This window comes from Hippocampus comes, unplaced genomic scaffold (assembly GCF_001891065.2).
Source record: "Hippocampus comes isolate QL1 unplaced genomic scaffold, H_comes_QL1_v1.1 scaffold60, whole genome shotgun sequence".
Taxonomy (NCBI): domain Eukaryota; kingdom Metazoa; phylum Chordata; class Actinopteri; order Syngnathiformes; family Syngnathidae; genus Hippocampus; species Hippocampus comes.
This window is the reverse complement of record NW_017805483.1, coordinates 278,938-295,262: the sequence shown is the minus strand read 5'-3', so window position 1 is coordinate 295,262 and position 16,325 is coordinate 278,938. Positions and strand designations below refer to the sequence as shown.

The 16,325-nt window shown below is 46.0% G+C and overlaps 1 protein-coding gene across 3 annotated transcripts in view; it reads right to left on the bottom strand.

The window, feature by feature from the left end:
• Nucleotides 1-1,356: 1,356 nt before the first annotated feature.
• dipk2ab (divergent protein kinase domain 2Ab) overlaps nt 1,357-16,325 on the bottom strand; it is a 30,853-nt gene continuing 15,884 nt past the window's right edge. For all 3 annotated transcript variants that reach the window (XM_019876060.1, XM_019876059.1, XM_019876061.1), the window contains 2 exons: nt 8,396-8,699; nt 1,357-3,423 (listed from right to left, as the gene is read on the bottom strand). In XM_019876060.1, the coding sequence (XP_019731619.1) occupies nt 3,083-3,423; nt 8,396-8,699 (645 nt within the window). In that variant the 3' untranslated portion in view covers nt 1,357-3,082. The remainder of the gene's footprint in view (nt 3,424-8,395; nt 8,700-16,325) is intronic.

Genomic DNA, 16,325 nt, shown 5'->3' with positions numbered 1-16,325 from the left:
GGTGTGACGTCATGCAAAGTACCGCAAAACCAAAGGGTGTGTCCAATAGAGGAAATTACAGGACGGGAAGGGGGAAAAAAAAAAGTGTCCTTTTCTTTCCGTGAGAAATAAGTTGAAACATCAAAGACCACACAATGACTGATAGCTTTGATTTGAAAAAGTCTACACACCCTTGTTCAAAGGCCAGCCTTTGAGAGGCTCAGGGAAAAAAAAATAAATGAGAATGCGGTTGCACGCCTGTCCGCGCCCTCGTATGAGCGAGGCCGTTTGCTGTGGTCAGAATCGAATGATAATTATAGTCATGTAAAATGGGAGTGAGCGCACATTTGCTATCGCTTAACAGTGCCACTGATCAACCTCAAATGAAGTTCAGATGTTCTAGTCGGCTTTTCCAGACTTTTTTTTTTTTTTTGCCTTCCGTCAAGACACCGAAAGCTTATGTGATTTTGCGATTTCAAACTGCTAATAATTCCCGCCAACTTGGAGGGAAAGTCAAATAGATTTGAAAAAAAATATGTGATGGTCCCAACAAAACCGAGGTTTGATGGCCAAGTTGTGTTTTTTTAAATTTGATCCGATGTTAGCGCTTAGTATTCAGGCCTGGAAAGCCAAAAATAGGAAAAGCCTTGGAAAACATCTTAACTTTAATTGGGGTGCAATTTAATAAGCGGCAGGTTTGCATTTACTCAAATTTAACAGAAGTCTTTGCATTCATTGTTTTACGGCCGGCCGAGTTTTAGATTTCTTATGTTCAAACATTTTTTTTGAGTGAGAGTCACATTTAGTCTGAACACAATATACAACTGAGCTGAATGACGAACAGGCACATCTCCAGTTATTAAAGGGTGTGCACACTTGTGCAACTACTATGGAACCAAAAAATATATATATTTTAAATCTTTTTTTTTCCATTGAGTACAAGTCTTACGTCGCATTAATGGTGGAAAATGTGAAACGGCTCATCAAAGAGTCTTTTTTGAATGTCACCAAAAAAAAAATACTTTTTTTAACAGGGGTGTGTAGACTTTCTATATCCGCTGTACACTTTTCGGGTTTGCGCTGTGAAAAATAAAATTAAATAAAATAGGCATTCACAGGGTTCCCGATTCGCTATTAAAACACTCCACGCAGTCTGGCTCAAAAAACGGTCTTGTGTGTAAACAACAGGCGGATCTCGGCCAAAAGGAGCCCAAGATGTGAAAGATCAAAAACAGGAGGAGGAGGAAGGAATTCCAGCCAACATCGGATGCTGTGGAGCCAATTTTAGCATGAAGCACGGGGGCCAGAATGCTCCGACTGGAACGTGGTGTCAAAATAACTCTCAGGACAGACTGAAGAAGAGCGCAAACACAGGTGTATCGTTGTCTATATAGATATAGATATCTTCTTTTATTTCAATAATTAAACCCACTAAAAGTTGTTCAGTACAACTTTTCAATGAAAGGCACAGGAACAATCAGACAAGGCTGATAGAATATTACTCCAAAGGAAATGGGACAGTACAAAAGTCGACAGTTAAGTCACGCACGTACAAACTCCTCAAATGGGGCGGGGGGGGAAAAAGTCACTTGGACGTGATGACGGGAAACGGATCGGAACACAACAAAGAGGCCATTTTCCAAAAAGCCATTAGCCAAACTATTCGTACGTTTTTTTTTTTTAATCCCCTTTTGTATTGCTTTTCCCCACACACGTTCACGGGTGACCGCGCTACGCGACACTGCGCAGCGCACATCCGATTGGCGAAATCGCGAGGAATGAGAAACGAGGCAGATCGGGCGACAACGTGGACCAAAATATCAAAAGTCTTAACGAGAAATTTTTTGCTGACAGTGAACGGTAAAGTGTCCCAACGGTGTCAGTGAAGATGGCAAAACAAAACAAAACAAAAAAAAAACTTAAAGATGCCGACAGGGATACTGCACAGGACTCCAGACTTGGGACGACCTCCGAAGGTGTTGCTGTTTTGGTTAGCAGCTGGCTTTTTACATGGGACGAATCGAGTCGACGGACTGAAGTATGAACTCATTCACTCCCAAAGACGTTTTGAAACGTCTTTTCAGACTTGGTCCAGAATTGGCTGGTACTGACTGAGTTAATGGCGACTATTTGCGCAAATGGTCAAACAAAAACGTTCCTTGGATGATAACAAGCGTGTGAAGACGCCGTCGCTTGGCGCTGTTTCCTCGTTTACCTTCGGCCTCTTTGGTACGTCGGCTTAAATCGTCACAGAAGTGCGCGCTTGTCTTTTCCTACGTGGGTAACCTGTTCTTCTCGCTGGTTCCTATGAACAAAAGGTGGTTCGTGGGAGGGGAAAAAAAAAAAAAAGAAGATTGCCACCACAACAATAAAAGACCCTGAAAATGACGCGACTGATTGGAGCAGATTCCCGAATCATCCGAACTGTCACGGGGAGGGGGGGCTGCCCTCCTCAATTCCACCCGACAGCCGTGAGAGTCACGCTACCTCCGTATTCTCCCCCCGCGGCATGCTACTGAGGCAAAAAATAAAACGGAATCAAGATCAGCGGTGCGGCAAAAAAAGTAAATGCGCACATCCATTTAAATCTCGCCATGAAAAAAAAAAAAAAAGAAAGGATAGATCCCGCGGGCAAACTTTCATAGGTGTTCGATTCAATGTTGTCATGAAACGCGATGATGAAATGAGGCAGCAAGACGAGGGATGCGCGTGTTCGCGTGGTGGTGGTTGGGGGAGGAGGGGAGAGGGGGTGGCGGGGGGTGGCGGGGTCAGCGCCGCTCGGTCGCACGCGTTGCGTTAGCCTGCGAGCAAAAATGTCGCTCAGAGCCCGCCCCCTTTCCTTTCATATGGCGCAACCATCCGAGGAGGTTGCTCCTCATTCCTATCCTGACACTCCCGGCAGATGCCCGTTCGCGGCCGACTCCTCAAAAGTCAAGTCAGTCCATAAAACCGAAGGGGTCTTCTTCCTAAGGCAGGAATTCGGGACCTGCCCCCTGTGCAAAAAGGGGAGCTAATGACATCAAGGATCTCATGAGTTCGGAGCCGTTCAGAGCGCTCAGGATCCAGTCCTTCCAAGCATCGGGCTGACGCCAAACTCCGTCGATTACCTGGCGGGCGAGGAGGCAGCCGACAGCCGCGTGAGGTACTCGCGCAGTTCTTTCGCCGCCTGGAAGCGGCCGTAGCGCTTCTTGGGCTTGGTGCACTCGTCCAGCAGGGCCTCCAGCTGGCCATCTTTGGCGATGTGGGCGGGCGGATGGTGGAGGAGGCCCCCGGTGGTGCCCCGCCACGTGGCGTAGCGGGACAGCAGGTTCTGACACACGGCGTAGTAGTTGTGGTCCACGGTCACCCGGGAGCAGAGGGAGTCCTTGGAGAATGACAGGCAGGCCTCCCGGTCGCACTCCTCAAAGCGGCTCTCGTACCACACGTCGTAGTTTTCGGGCTTGTCTGCAGGGAGGAGAGGGGCGGGGGGGGGGGGGGGGGGGGGGGGGGGCAAAGACATGTTGCTATGACAACACAATTCCTTGCAGTGGGCAGGAGGTTATTTTCCGGCCGGCAAATTTTGATGCCTGCTATTTTGTTAGACTGTATAAACTCACCATTCAAAAATAAATACAATTCAAAAATATTTTTAAAATGTAAGAAAATAAATAAAAACATGAAAAATATTTTTAAAATTTTTAAAATGTAAGAAAATAAATAAAAACATGAAAAATATTTTTAAAATGTAAGAAAATAAAATAAACAAAAATATTTTTAAAAAGTAAGAAAATAAATAAAAATAAATATCAAAAATATTTTTAAAATGTAAGAAAATAAAATAAAAATCAAAAAAATTAAAAATGTAAGAAAATAAATAAAAATAAACATCAAAAATATTTTTAAAATGTAAGAAAATAAAATAAAAATCAAAAAAATTAAAAATGTAAGAAAATAAATAAAAATAAACATCAAAAATATTTTTAAAATGTAAGAAAATAAAATAAAAATCAAAAATATTTTTAAAATGTAAAAAAAAAATTAAAAGAAAATCTATAATCCTGCTCGTCATATGTAACACTAACAACTACAGACAAAACACAATCGCAATTCCGGTTTAAACCAAAAAATTCCTGTTTCGCTACCCAGGTATCCAGTTTAAATGTTGGGTCCGACGGTTGTTCTGTGAGGTCAAACCAAGTTGAGTCCGGATCTGATCCAGGATGCATATTTGTGCAGCTAACGAATGGAAGACGAATCCAATTAGCACACCCCAGAAGCCGCGATGTCGATAGGCTTCACCTGAATGTGATGCGAGATTTGGTTGCAGTTCAGCTCCAACGTGGACAATCCCATTTCACATTTTCACAAATATCTCAAATCTTACGTGCATACAGCAGGACCAAGTTTGGAAAGTGCCGCGGGGCTGGAGGAGTCTGAAGGTGAAACGTAAGCTTCTCAGAAACTTCATCCCAGTCAAATTTCTTCAGCACAGATTGTCCTTACATGGGATGACTTTTTCTTTTTTAACTATGCGGACTGCCGTGTACAAACGGGAATATATTCATCTGATCAAGTACAAAGCATCTTTCAAAATTGAGGATGCAAATTTTTAAAAAATGGAGCTGTGGGGGGTGGGGTGCAAGCTCTCCAGACTCCAAAGAGACAAACCAGGAACTAGATTTCATCCCACACGGGCAAACAACTCATCAAACCTTTTCATTTGGCACAAACGCAACACACGCTCAAGATTGATCAAGCAAATCAACATTCTGATTTTTTTTTGGAGGGGGGGGGGGGCTCCGAGAAAATAAGCAGGAAGGGTCGCGGGGGTGGGAGTCGGGAGTACCCACCAGAGGATGCAAAAACTTACTCGGGGCTTCGGTGTTAATGCACTTCTGCTCCGGCTCATCGCGGCAACTCAATGAAACCATCGAGTGCTGCCCTGCAAGGAAATGAGTCCACGCGTGCACCCTTTCCTCCCGCAAAATAGGAGGAGGGGGGGGGGGTGTGGGGGGCATCAACATCCATCAGCGAGCTTTGATTAAGATGGATCGCCTCGCATGCGAGGGTGACAGACACACAATCCGCACGGTCACTCACACACACACACAAATAAAAATGTGCGCTCAAGCACCCAAGTGAGGTGACATCAATTTAATGTTTCCGCAACAGCTCCTCGCCGCTGATTGACGGACGGCATCAAGGCAACGTACCACTCCTCTTCGCCCTACGTACTCGCATACAATTAAAGCCAAAGGACGTATTGTATAAAAAGACGACAAAAAGGTGCGTCAGGATGAAACTGAGCTCAGAGCACATACATACACACACACATACAAAGAAAAATAAAAATGGGGGCTGGATCTCATAAGAGAACGCAAAAGAAAGCCCATCATTTGCTTTTGTTCGGCTAAGATGGCAGGGCTCAGAGGGTGACGAAAACGTACAGTTCCAAAAAGCGGAGAAAAATAATTTGGTGTCAAAATGGATGGGAGAACATGCGAGGTTTGCATGGTCGGTCGCGTCGTCGCTCTTATTTTATTTTATTGATTGTCTTGTCACTGGGGAGGTGAGCTTCATAAGAGGAAACATTTGTACCTTCGATGATCCGGGGGGGGGGGACACCTTCCAGTTAGTTTGGGCTACATTAACCCTTTGAGGGACAGCGGTTACTCCTCCAGTGGACCATTTATCATGTTATCAGGTTACAGAGTGCATGAAACGGTCAAGATAGATTCTACTTTTGGAGGGCTAGAAATGGATTCCTCTTCCAGGTTCCAAACTCAGCCAGTTCCATTATTTCCACCATCTGCAAGCACCTCGAGTCCGTTACTCAAGATCACGTCAAGACATGCCGCAAATGGACTCCGTGATTTTTATTACCGTATTTTCCGCATTGTAAGGCAGAACTAAAAGCTTTCAATTTTCCCAAAAGCCGACAGTGAGCCCGTATATAAAGAAAGCTGTATTGTATTGTATCCCCCTTAGCGTAGCTCCATCTAGTGGATGTGTAGCGCAACCGCAGCCATTATTGTCTATGCACCTTATAACGTAGTGCGCCCTACATATGAAAACCGTTTTAAAATAGGCCATTCATTGAAGGTGCGCCTTATAATCCGACGCGCCTTAATAGTGCAGAAAATACGGTACATTTATTTTGAAGCATGTTGCTATTAGTATCAAGAACCTAATCATAAAATTCAGACGTATGGGGGTGGTGAGTTGGAAACAAGGACCCCGACAGAGGCTACGCAAGGAACCCGCGCACTGTATGGGGACATGCTAACTCCACACAATTGGAACCCACAACCGCTGGACTGTGAGGCGGACGCGCTAAGCACTCTAGCAACAAGATCGTCAGAATACCTTCACGTCAAAATTTAACAAAGAAAAAATAACTGGTCAATGCCTAGATACAAATAGGCCGATACTCTCATTTAAAAAAAAACAAAACATTTTTGGACTCGCTAGTGTGGCTGCACATGAAGTTGCTCATTAGCCTTTGGACTCAAGTCTCCAAAGCCTCATGAGGTGAAACGCAGGTTTGATTTGCAAATCAATTGGCCTCACTTTAAACAGATGAACTCAATCACACTTTTGACGTCGGACATCTTGCGTGTTGCTTTGAGCGAATGTCCTACCACCTCCCGCTCGACATGCGCCAGCGAACTCTTGAAACTGATCACCGCCGGCGTCGCTTGCGAAGGCTTCCTCCATGCTGAGCCCCGACACTTGCCGCACGCAAACCGACACAATGGACGGCCCCCATAAACACTCTGGACGCGCTGGCCCCGCCGGGGGTAAGCAGCTTTTGAGTTGTCAGGCTCTCAGTATCTGCCAGACAGAGAGCGTCAAGAGGCAGGATTGCATTTTAAGGCGAGTAGAAGACAGCGTGACAACACGGGGAACTTTCAGCTACTGGCTATGAAACAAATACACGAACAACGGGGGCGAATGTGGTGGTTCAAAGTGATCATCAGGACCAATTCGTCTTTTTATCTGTAAAGGTATATAGAATAAAAGTGCCCCCTCGCTCTCTCTGAGAGATGCACGAAACCAAGACAACACTTCATATCTGTCACGGGGGAGCCTTAGCATCTCGCGACGCAAAACAGTCCATCACTGTAATGGGATTTTTTTGGTGGGGGGAGAAAGGGACGAATCAAAAACAAGTGGCTTGGTGGTCCTCCCTTTCTGTGAAGAAGCAGCCCCGGCGAGGGCTCGGGATCTGTCACGCACGACGTGTGATGTATCGCTGCGTCCTTGTTATGAGGTTGACTTCACGAAAGTGGGGGTTGGGGGGGACCGCTCGTTATCGCGACCGTCTTTGCTTTGATGGGGGTGTTGAGGGCAAAAGAAGCGCATGCTGGATGAGGATATTCATAAAAGAGGAAGTTTGGACGAGGCAACAGTACTCTCTGGAGACGTTCCGGAACAGCTTCGGCCTCCAATTCGAAACTTAATAGGTCGCGCACACACACAGTAGAGCGCCGTGTTTTACATACCGTGCAAGCTGAGGTCTGTGCGTGATTGATTTGCGCTTTTTTTTTCACGCCCAGTTGATTGCAGTGGTACCTTTACTTACGAAATTAGTTGGTTCTGGAAGAAATTTCTTTACGAGAAAATAGAGACGCGTTTTCCATGTAAATGCCGTAATCCGTTCCAAGCCCCCTCAAAAATTCAGACTAATGTTTTCGAAAGCATAAAAATGCATCCAGATATGGTACAAATACATGTTACAATTAGATAATTGCACAATAAATGAGGTGTGCACAATGTAAACAACAAAAAATAAAAATGATGGTCATTTAACTTTTAACTGCGTCCTCATCGTTTTTAGCCCACTTTAGTCCATGTTCTGTCTCGAAAGTGGTTTTTGCCTGGCGTTTTGTAAAGAACTAATCCAAGGACGTTTGCTTTTGTCGGCTTTTCACAATCCTTCGAAAATGTCCAAGGCAAACATCAGCATAGTGTGCGATCGCCCGACTGGTGAACACTTTTTCTGGGTGATCGGAACACCTCGTGGCCCGAGGGGCGAATGACGAGGACGCTGCATAGACACTCATCTAGCTATCTACACACACAGACACAAACGGCAGAGGTCCCCCTTAGCCAATGGGATGCCAGGAAGATGCTCGGTAATAGCCAATGACAGAGCAGCTATAAGTATGTTGCGTTCAGGAAACTCGGAGCCGCGTGCATTTTTGCCTTTCGTATCTTGAAATTTATTTCAGAACGAGAGGCAATATTTTCCTGTTGAGGCATTTCGGAAATTGAAAATTTCATATGAGAAATTTTCCAAAGTAGAGGTCCCACTTTATGAGTTTTAGTTGAGTGACAGTTTCAACACGTTAGCATAAGTTGCTAACGCTTCCACATAGCGGGCATTGCCCCAAGGCAACTGAAGCAACACGTCATGAAAGTTGATGATACTCACTCTGCTTGATCAGTCGCTTGTCGGCCACGAGAACGTTCTCGGCGTCGACAACGATGACCTTTCCGTCGCGGGGGCCGACCGCAAAGTTGTCGAAGCTGACGTCGAGCAGGTAGAGGGCGAACTCGAAGTCGTTGTTGGTCAGCTGCTCGGCAATGTCCATCAGCTGCCGCGCCAGGTCCACGCGCTTCTCCCAGGGGGCGTTGTAGTAGCTCCACAGCTCCTCGCCCACGTAGTTGACGGCCACCACCCGCCCGCACGCCCCGAGGTACTTGGCGAAAGGCCAGCCTTCGTCTGACGGAAAGCTCTGGAAAAACGACAAACATCAGAGACGACAGCTTGAGTTGAAACGCAGACCACAAAAGTTTCTCACCGACGGCAAGCACAAGTTTCATTTGCAAAATAAAACGGGTTTCCCTTGAACAAAGACACAGAGGGAATAATCCCCAGACATCAAACACCGAGTTGCCGTGCAGCCTTGGGTGACATTTGATAACGGCGGCCTAAGCAGAAGATTTGAAAATCTGCCAAAAGGAGTGCGTGAAACAGAGCCAGCGCAGGGCTACAGCGGATTAAATCTAATAGAGAACGAGCCGGCTCGCGTTGGAAGCCCTAAAGCGACGAGCCGATATCTGCTTCTGCCTGCGATTGCAGAAAAACGGATAGGTTGAGTTGCGGCAGCACAAGGTTTGCGTCGTCATTGTGCGTGCTGCATCTTGTTTGCCTCACTGCGTTCATGCGGCTTGGGCAGGCCAAGATGACGACCCCGTCTCATGTAGGGTGAGCCTGATGAATAATTGCACGGAAATACTCCCGCAAGGGTGAAGCCTCCCCCACAACTTCACTGCCATCGTTTCTGACTGACTGGAAAATGAACCAGCACGTATGCAGTGTGTGCAAAAGCACATAATCCAGTTCCAGCGACAAATTCGTCCCGATGAAAAAGTATCACAAAAATCAGAGGACTTCAAACTGCCCTGAAATGATGCCACTTTGCCCCTAAAATTTGGGACAGGGCAACGACTTCACCCGTATTTTCCGGATTATAGATCACTCCGGCGTATAAATCGCATCAGCCGTAAAATGTGTAATAAAGAAGCAAAAAAATATATCAGGCACTTTTTTGGGGGAAATGTATTTGATTAAATCCAACACCAAGAACAGATATGTCATCTTGAAAGGCAATTAAAAATAAAAATAAAATGAATCAGTATACGATATGCTAACGTTACATGACGCATAAACGGCGAATTGAGAAAGTGCCTGGTATGTTCATGTAACATATTATTCAGATAACTATAGCAGAAAGAACATGCTAACAAGTTTAGCAAACCATCAGTGTCACTCCAAAATCACTTAATCTGACGAAATCTTCATCCTCGCCGTCAATTTTGAGCCACCAATTCCGGAGGTAGAAGATGCGACGCTTCCTCTTCTACGTCGCTTACGTCAGACCCATCATCGATTTATCAACACAGGCCTAGAGCGCCCTCTTGCGTTTTAATGTGGAAATAACGTGAAATAATAATGTGTTAATAATTTCATGCATAAATCCCTCCGGAGTATAAATCGCACCCAAACTATGAAAAAAAAAATTGTACTCCGGAAAATACGGTACTCGTGCATATGTGACCAATAAATCTTCAGGGTTTTTTTTTTTCTTAATTCATCAATATTTTTTGTTGTTGTTTTTTCAACAATCAACAATTTGTTGTTCCACGCTTGCACCTACTTACTTTTCAGTAATATACTAAAAAAGCAGATGAATATTTGAATGAATATTTTAGTCCATTTATAATTTGTGCGCATCCCTGGGTACGGCAATGTAATTTCAGGGGTGTGCACGAAATGCAAACTACAAAATACAAGGGTGTAAATGTAATGTGTAAATGCAATGTAGGGATCCCCGAGCCCTGTTCTATGGTTCTCATAACAAAGAACGTGTTTATGCTAATTGATTTCCAAGGCAATGTTCCGAATCGCAGTTTTGTTGCAAATATTCTCCATTAGCCACTAACACATGCTGCGCCCAAAACACTGCCTTGTCATTAGAGCCCGATTATAATTTCAAAGCAGTTGAGGGTTTAAGCGAGGCTCTAGTTTTCATGGGAAAAAAAAAAAAAAAAAAAAAAAAACAAGACGCCACCAACATGTTGGTGTATCGCTTTCAGGAACAAACTTAAATTGCAATAAAGCGCCGCATTCTCCGGGTGTATCATGTCCCGGAAAGGAAGCTTAATAACCGGCGGCAACTTCCTATGTAACGAAGACCGCAAAAGGACGCTTGCTTGTTCCTGCCACACAGAGTGACAGTGGAGGAAGGGAGGGAGGGAAACTCGTGTTTCCGAGTGCCGAAACCCGATAGCGTTGGTGAAATGTCAGGGAACGCGCCGTGTCACTGCCGGCAAGGTGTGAACTACTCCTGACCGCCGTGTCACGCTGTCACCGGAGGTAACGCGACGCTCCGCCGGCTTTATCGCTGCCCGCAACGAGGCTTTTACATATGCATGGCAAGCTCGCATTAAACATTGACGACAGACAAATTATTTATGACGTATATGGTTATTCTCACCGATGGCTGCACACCCGACAGCCTGGAGAAGTTAATGCATGACCAAAAAAAATTAATAAAATAAAAACTAGGCTCCAGTTGGTTGGATTGAGGCTGATACAACACTTCACTCCAACTCTGAAGCCATCCATGAAGTTGAACATGCGCAACAGCCACATTTTGTTCCGTTTCGAAGCCATTCCAGAGGAACTCTGGTGTTGGGCCCCCGGGATCAAATTCCAGGGAACTAATTGGAAATTAACCCTTTCCTGCACCCTGGAACTGTAACCTGATGACAACGATAAGCCGTCCACTGTAGTGACCGCTGTCCCGGAAAGGGTTCAGGATACGTGCTTTCAATTTTTATTATGTTTCAAGTTATCCCCTTTTTCAAATGACCTCAACTCCAAAAGAATGGAATGCCATCGGAAACATGTTTTTGGAATGTGGGAGGAAGCCGGAGTACCCGGAGAAAAACCCACGCAGGCCCGGGGAGAACATGCAAACTCCACACAGGAAGGCCGGCGCTGGAATCAAACCCACTACCTCTACACTGTGAGGTCGACGCGCTAACTAACAACTGGACCACCGGGCCGTACGCGCAAAGTCCCCAAAGTTTTGTGCTTCAAATTCGAATCGAACGAGCGACCTTGTTGCAGCGAGGTAGCGGCGCTAACCGCTCTTCCAGCATTGACCGGACTGAAATCCGCTAAGTAAACTCATGTTATACTTCTGACACACACACACACACACACACACACACACACACACAATATTTGTTGGCTTCAGTGGTGTAAACGGAGCCCATCCGCCGGTATTTTGTTCCGATTAGCACGACCAAAATAGATCCAAAATCACAAGGGGGGAGGACAGGGACAAGTTGCAAGCTGTGCAGCCTCGGCTGAATCGTTTCCCAGAGGAAAGCCAATCAATTGTGGGCACAGGCTAAAATTGTGTCCAGGAAGCACAATGGGCCTCAAGCAGCCTGTCAACTCGGCTTGGCCCTGTCGTCCTCTCTGTCTTTGGCAAGGACTCATTCCAAATTCTACCCTTACTTTTGGGGTAATAGCCGCCCCCCCCCTCAACAACTTTCTGCATTCGGGAAATTGACAGCCAAGTGTAACGGGACGAAGCTTAAACGTGCACTGTTTTTGTTCCAGCTTGGTAAAAGAAAAAAAACGGACTATTTTTCGTGATCCCAGAGGAATTTCAAATCGGGAGAGCAAAAGAGGGTGAAATATCTAACATGGCTTTCGAAACGGACAAAGTGGGTATGGAATGACGATTAAATCGAAGCTGGATGATTTGGCTTGTACAGCCCTATAAGACCCGCCTCGTTTGACCCAAATCCAAACCTTGGATCGATGCAACTCTAAGCAGCTCTTGGCCATGTCAAAACTTAGCCTGTCCAAAGTGATGGCTAAACCGGCTTTGGTGGTGGTGGGGTGGGGGGGGGGGCATCCTCCCAACCCCTGGAGCCAGGTTGGAGAGATGAGACGAGAACGGAGGAAGCGCGTAAACCAGCACAGACCTGCTTGCTAAATGCTATCTCCCCTCTTTTGTTGTCAGGTTGCAGCCTGAACGGGTGCAAGAGTAGAGCGCCGGAAGCTTGGGGGGGAGGGGGTATGGTGGTCGGGGTAGGAAAAGGATGATTACCCCGAGGCTGCTTTCAGACTTACTGTCAGTGTCTGTTATGAGAAGGCCTTGATGTCTTTCGCCGCTCGCATCGCCTATTCTGAACCTCGACGGCGCTCATTCAACACGCCGGCGGCTCCCGGGTGTTGCTGCGTCAATTACCGGGGTCTTCACGACTCCTATGTGGGTGGTGTTTTCAATGAGCCTGTTAGATTGAATTCTGAAAAAGCTAATCGGGCTGAAGACGAGGCCGACTGACTACCAAGGGGGGTAAAAGACTCGACTTGCTATTGTGCGTGTCCCCACCAATCATTTCACCCCGGTGCTCTTTCAATGGTTATTCTGCAAGAAGCCGTTCCCCGTCTGCAATGAAGCGTGGCGGGGAGTGGGGGGGGCCAAAAATGAGTTGAAGACACTACTGCAGAATCGGGAAGTTTTCGGTGGGAGCGCACAGGTGGTCAATGACAGCATTTGCCTCTGCTGGTGACGCAACGCAACTTGCTAAAAGTGCAAATACTGGCGACGACGGATCCCGTCGACTCATAACGGCTTTTGTAATGCCAAATTCTGCTCCTGCCAGCGGATGACAACCTGCTACAGCTGGGCATCCGCGGAATGATTCTGAAGCTGTGGTTTTTCAAATGGCGGGTCGCACCGCATGGGCGATGCAAAGACATCTTGGGAAGGTCAGGCAAAAAACAAGGGGTATCAAAAAAAAAACCAAAAAAAACAAAAACGTTTTTTTTCTTTTTGTGTGTAAGCGTGACTAAAAATCAAAAGGGAGAGAGGGAAACATGCGCCGTACATGTAAGAAAACCTTCCCGAACAGGCTCAATGCTGGGAAAATCGAGTCAAAGGGTGAGATCTGTTGTCATAAATCTGTTGCAGCTGTTGTCATCAACTCATTTGATTGGCATATGATGGCAGTTGCTAATCGTTTGTCAGACGTTTGACAAGGACGTGTGTGTGGGGGGGGGGGAATAAATACAGTGAAACTCCTCGACAACGAAATCATGTTTGCAGCAAGAAATTTTCACAACAGGGGACTTTTCACTGTAGCAAATTTGATCAAAATGAGCTCAGATATATACACACACACACACACACACACACACACACACACACACACACACACACACACACACACTAAATTGCAAAATTTACGATCAGCATTCACTAACATCAATTTCTTGGATAATGTCTTATTTTGCTTCCTCTGTCTTTCATTTTGATCACCTTTTCCCTCTCTTCCAGCATCAGAGCTCTTCTTGTCTTAGCTGCTTGACATCCAAAGGTCCGTTTTGTAGCAATTTTAGCAATGCAACGTTCTTGCTGCGTCTGAAACTAACAATAACGAATACTTCCTGGACTACTGCGCATGTGTAAACCGGTGTGGTGGTTGCTGTTGCCGTTTCCGAACAAAGCAGTAGAGGTCGCTGTTGGATTAGACTTGTAGTGAATCTCGTCGCGAGGCAAGAGCAGAGAAAAAGATTTCGTATAACGCAACAGGGTTTTTTTTGTTGTTGTATGGGGGCAGGAAAGTGGGAATGGTGTTAATGCATGAAGATTTTTTTCAGACTAGGGGGTATTTTCGCCCATGTAGGTTTCGTTGTAGAGGAGTTTCACTGTAAATAATTACAAAATAAGAAACCTCTATACAAAATAGTCAAATTGCCTGGAATGATTTCCAACCGCAAGCTCAAGTATTGTTAGAACCATAACGAACATGGCTGCCAAACACAAACACACACGCGCGCACACACAAGCATGTTCTTATTGCAGGTGACCTCCCAGTGACTTCCAAGCCCAGCTCTTACTAATCTAATGTAGAAGGTAGAGCCGGTGCACAACAGCAGCATTGAGTGGGGACGTGTGTGCTTTCCGCCGGCCTCCCTTTAATGCAACAGACACACTGGCGTCCTCCCGGGGGGGAGCCGGAGGGGGGGAGGCTGAAATGAAAACGGGGCCACGGACAAATGGTCAGCCTCGGGAGGAGAAAGAGGATGAAACGAAGAGAGCGAGCGGCACGGCGAGCGCACACACCTGCGGCCTGACATCCGCCGACAAAGACGTGCCCCCCTTCCACTGGACAACTTGGGGGAGGGCACGGCCGCGCGCGCGGGACTTCCAAAGAGGCTCTTTGTTGTGTCGACGTGAAACTGTATCCCACCGCATGTGAATGGGGGGGGTTGCAACGTGACCGGGGCTGATAACAACCTCTTTTCAGGGGCCGAGTAAACATCGGCAGCTCCCAAGATATTGCCCTGGCTACCCGGCAAGAACATTGGTCAATCAAACACGCACACATCCACGCAAATGAGCAAATACTGTGGCTCGGAGCTGTATTTAGACATGAAAGAGTCATTAAAAAAAAATAAAATAGCTACGAAGAGGAAATTACCGTATTTCCCGGATTATAAATCAGTTTGTTTTTTGAATAATTTGCGCTTTTTACTCTGGAGCGACTTGCGTGAAATTGTTAGTACATAATATAATTTCACGTGTTATTTTCACATTGAGCCGCAAGAGGGCGCTCTAGGCTTGTGTTGATACTTTCCACATTGGCGGCAAGTGATAAAAACAACTGACGGCCAGTCTGACGTAAGCGACGTAGAAGAGGAAGCGCCGCATCTTCTACCTACGGAGTTGGCAGAATTGTTTAAAAGTGACACAGAGGATGAAGATTTCATCGGATTTAGTGATTTGGAGTGACACTGATGGTTTGGTTAGCATGTTCGTTATGCTATAGTTATCCGAATAAACTGAATATGTTACGTGAACATACCAAGCACGTTCTCCGTTCGTTGTTTATGCATCATGTAACGTTAGCATAGCGTTAGCATATTTCCTTTCGACTTTATATTGCCTTTCAAGATGTCTGTTCTTGGTGTTGGATTTTATCACGTGAATTTCCCGCCCAAAATGCGATTTATAATCATGTTTTTTTTCTTCTTTATTACGCATTTTATGGCTGGTGCGACTTGTACTCATGAGCGGAAAATACGGTAGTAGTTATCCACAGGAGTAGTTTAGAGTGCGGTTTCAATTTTCCACATTTTCTGTCCTGGACTAAACCCGACTGTTTAATGAAAATCAAGTCAAGACAGGATTGTACAGCAGATCAAATGGTGACTCTGAGGAAGTGTGCAGGGTAGACATGTTCACATCATGTGAAATTTCCGGCTATTACTCGGTCGGCTCATCTTTTAGGTGGCGTCTGTGAAGCTGGGACTGCCATGCCGGAGTCAAGAGGAGGAAGGAGGGGGCAGATGTTTTTGGAGTCACCTTGTGCATATGGAGGATGTGCAGTGAGCCCCTTCTGGCATTTCGGGGGCAATTTGAAGTGTCAAATCCAGTCTGGTAGCCCACAGCGAGCGCTGAGCTTCATTCTAGCACACACGCGGCAAGACATCCACCCCCACTAAACTTGCTCGTTGCCATCTTTGTTCCAACCACGACCGGACTTGCCTTTAAGGGGCAGCAAAGTCGTTTGTTTCCATAAGCTGTAACTTTCCTCGTCAGCAAAAACTAAGTTTGAGGAAAGTATTTGCACATTTAAAGTGTCCCGGCATATAGAGACAAAAGGATGCAAAGTGTGGTTTGATTACGAAGAGCTTCAGTCTGCCTCATTACTATGGACGCTGTTCAAAGACAGCAAAGTCACCCACTGTCAGCCATCCTGGGAAGGGGGGGGGGGGGGTGTCGAAAAAAAATTTGTTCCGTAAAGATGAGTCCAACTCGGAAAAG